The sequence below is a fragment of the Gossypium raimondii genome, chromosome 7, assembly GCF_025698545.1.
Source record: "Gossypium raimondii isolate GPD5lz chromosome 7, ASM2569854v1, whole genome shotgun sequence".
Lineage (NCBI taxonomy): Eukaryota > Viridiplantae > Streptophyta > Magnoliopsida > Malvales > Malvaceae > Gossypium > Gossypium raimondii.
This window is the reverse complement of record NC_068571.1, coordinates 37,573,777-37,576,708: the sequence shown is the minus strand read 5'-3', so window position 1 is coordinate 37,576,708 and position 2,932 is coordinate 37,573,777. Positions and strand designations below refer to the sequence as shown.

Here is a 2,932-nt window from a genome sequence, read left to right as displayed (position 1 = left end):
TTATAATTTTATTTCATATTAATTTACAATTTTATAATTTTTAGGGCCTCCCGGTTTAAGTTAAGGAAGAGTGGGTAGATTCTTTTGTTGAAGATTGAAATTACGGTATGTATTGAGCCAATTGATATTAAACAAAGTAAAGAAAGAGTGGAAGAGGACATACAGAGGTTGGATGATCTCCAAGGCACAAATTGAATCTGGTGATGAGTTTCAGGATTAATGGTGTCCAGCTCTTTTTCGATTGTATTCTTCTCCATTTGTCATTATTTGCCTTCCAACATCTGCCACGTTTACCAGAAAAGCATCGATAACAATACACGATTTCTCGTATATCTATTTTTTTTACTAGAATATCGTGTACCCCTAGCCAGGAAGATGAACAGTTGCTCTAAAATAAATTCATGATCAGTTTTTTAACCATTTCATTTCCTGTCCAACTATGATGTAAAAGTAAATAAAAAATAAAAAATCCAAGTATGTGTTGTTTTTATTTTAATGAGCAAGTTTTGTGATAAGGAAAACCAGTGGAGGAGTGTTTTCATGGTGGCGTAGGAGGGTCCCCCCATTGGGACTTGATTCCAAAGGGACTTTTGGCCCTCCTACTACAAATAGCCCCCCTTAACACCCCCTTCTTCCCATATTCCATCATTACCTTCCCATAAGGCATCTTCACTTCAGACACTTCATCTTCTTCACTCACAGCAAAGCAACCCCCCAGTGGTCTCTTTGCAGACCTCTGCTGGCTGTTGTTGCTTTTCTCTTCAAGGTAATTAATCATTTCTTCTCTTCCTTAATCTATGTGCATTTGAAAGCACTTGTGTCTAGGGCTAGGCTCATTGTTGTTTCCTTTTTTTTTTTTTTTTCTTTTTCTCACTTTTATGCAGGCTAAATTTACTACTAGTAGTTGGAGATGTCTGGTCCCCTTAGCAAGAGCCTCATAGTATGTTCAGCTTTGAACATCACTGAAGAGGGCATGGTTACCAACAAGCAAGGCATAGGGTCGATCCTTGGATCCGACGCTGAAACACCAGCAGCAGCTTCACTTAGAAGAACTTTGTCAGCCGACATGTCCTCCAAGAAATGGCTGAATCAACATGGATTGTCTCCCCTCAAAAAGATAGCATCATCCCAGGAATTCCCACCTCCTTCCATCATCGACTCATCATCGGAAGAAGCAGAAGAGGATTGCGAAGCACCAGGTCAAACCGATATCTGGACCTTAATTCAACAAGAAAAGAACAAGAAGAAGCAACTTGAGAAGCCTGCCCAATTCGATATATGGAGCTCAATCATATCACAAAAGGCTGAGGAGGAGTCTTCTAAGTCAGTTCCAGTTCCGTATGTTCACCCTCTTGTCAAAAGATCCGCCAGCTCTTTAAGCGAGAAAAGCCTTGAAATCTGCACTGAGAGCCTTGGTTCCGAAACTGGCTCCGAGGGCTTCTCTTCGTACACTCCATCAGAAACGAGTGACATGCAAGAAGAGGATCCTAAAGAGGAAGATCAACAACTCCAACACCAAGAGCAAGAAAGGGTAGAGGAGCTCAGAATTGTGAAACATTATAACTATGATGCTGGCAAGAAATCAGCACATCACCACCGATCATTTCCTCCCCCAATTCCTTCACTTTCTCGCAAAGATGGAGCATCTCTTCGCATGAAGACTCTTCGAGATAACGGTAGATTGGTTCTTGAAGCTGTTTCCGTGCCTTCACACGACAACTTCGTTGCTCAACGCCAAGATGGTCGCCTTGTCCTCACTTTTTCAAATACCGCTCCTGATGTTGAAGAAGAAAATGAACAAGGAGAGTTTGAAGGCATCGGAGATGAAGAGAAAACTAACACTGATGAGGGAGTTGAAGAAGAAGGTTGTTGTGAGATGAAGCAGGCTCCTAAACTGTCGATTGGAGCAATGAATGTGCATAGGTTAGCTGTTATGATGAACAAGCCCAATTGGTTAGCAAATAGGAATCCAACATGGCCTAAAAATTTTGATGACATAGTTAAATTTGGAGAGGAAAAGGAGGCCGATAAAGTTGACCCAACCACCATCTCACCATTACCACAAACACCACCACTAGGACAGTCACTGCCACCGCGGCCACCACGGACGGCCGGTAGACTGATAGCATCACCGGCGGCGGCTGCTGCATCATTCAATGCTTATGAGTACTACTGGAGGAGGCCCAATCAACCAATGTCGAAGGCAGCAATCCTTTCCAAGAACCTAATGGCTTATAATAATGATCAACAAGAATTGCTAGTGTTGATAAGGAACAAAGGTGATTACTTTGTACCCTTGCTAAAAGGATGCAAAGAACCCAGGAGATCGCTTCTCTTTTGGGAGCCTTATTGCATTGCCACTTCTTGATGACCGAAATAACCCCAAAACACATAAAAATCTATGTCAAATTTGTGCCTATAATAATTGTTTTACTTGTTTAAACCCTATCTCCTTTTTTTATATATTTTTTTGTTCTCTCCTAGCTAGGTTTTCCACTTCCACTCTTTGGTGACTTGTGTATTCAATATTCTAGTAATAAAAAAAAATATCAAGAAAAAGGAGAGAATTCTTTTGGAAGTTTTAACAAAGTTGTAAAATAAATAATTATCTCATTTAAATCATGCAGGCTCTTTTAGGTACATATTTTTTAAGAAAATAATAGTTTTCTTTAAAATTGAGCACATCATCTTTTGACTAGGTGGACTGTCTTGTCTGTTGCTGTCTCTTGTCTGTCTTTGTAATATGATGGGTTTAGCTTTGCTTTTTGAAAAATATTAGCCAATAGAGTTGGAGCATATGTCATGTCTTTGCCTAACTAGTTTTAATTTTGGGAACATAATCATCAGCAAATCCAAAATTGATAATATATGGCATCCATGCAGGGGCATTCCTTTTCTGTTTAAGGTTAAGAGCATGACCGACAGTGGTAGA

The 2,932-nt window shown here is 40.1% G+C and overlaps 1 protein-coding gene across 1 annotated transcript; it reads left to right on the top strand.

Moving 5' to 3' along the window:
* The first annotated feature begins 628 nt into the window (after positions 1 to 628).
* LOC105793091 (protein FAF-like, chloroplastic) lies at positions 629 to 2,589 on the top strand. The gene is made up of 2 exons (XM_012622024.2): positions 629 to 766; positions 885 to 2,589. The coding sequence occupies exon 2, from the start codon at positions 911 to 913 to the stop codon at positions 2,366 to 2,368; it is 1,458 nt and encodes a 485-aa protein (XP_012477478.1). The 5' UTR covers positions 629 to 766; positions 885 to 910; the 3' UTR covers positions 2,369 to 2,589.
* The last annotated feature ends 343 nt before the right edge of the window (positions 2,590 to 2,932 follow it).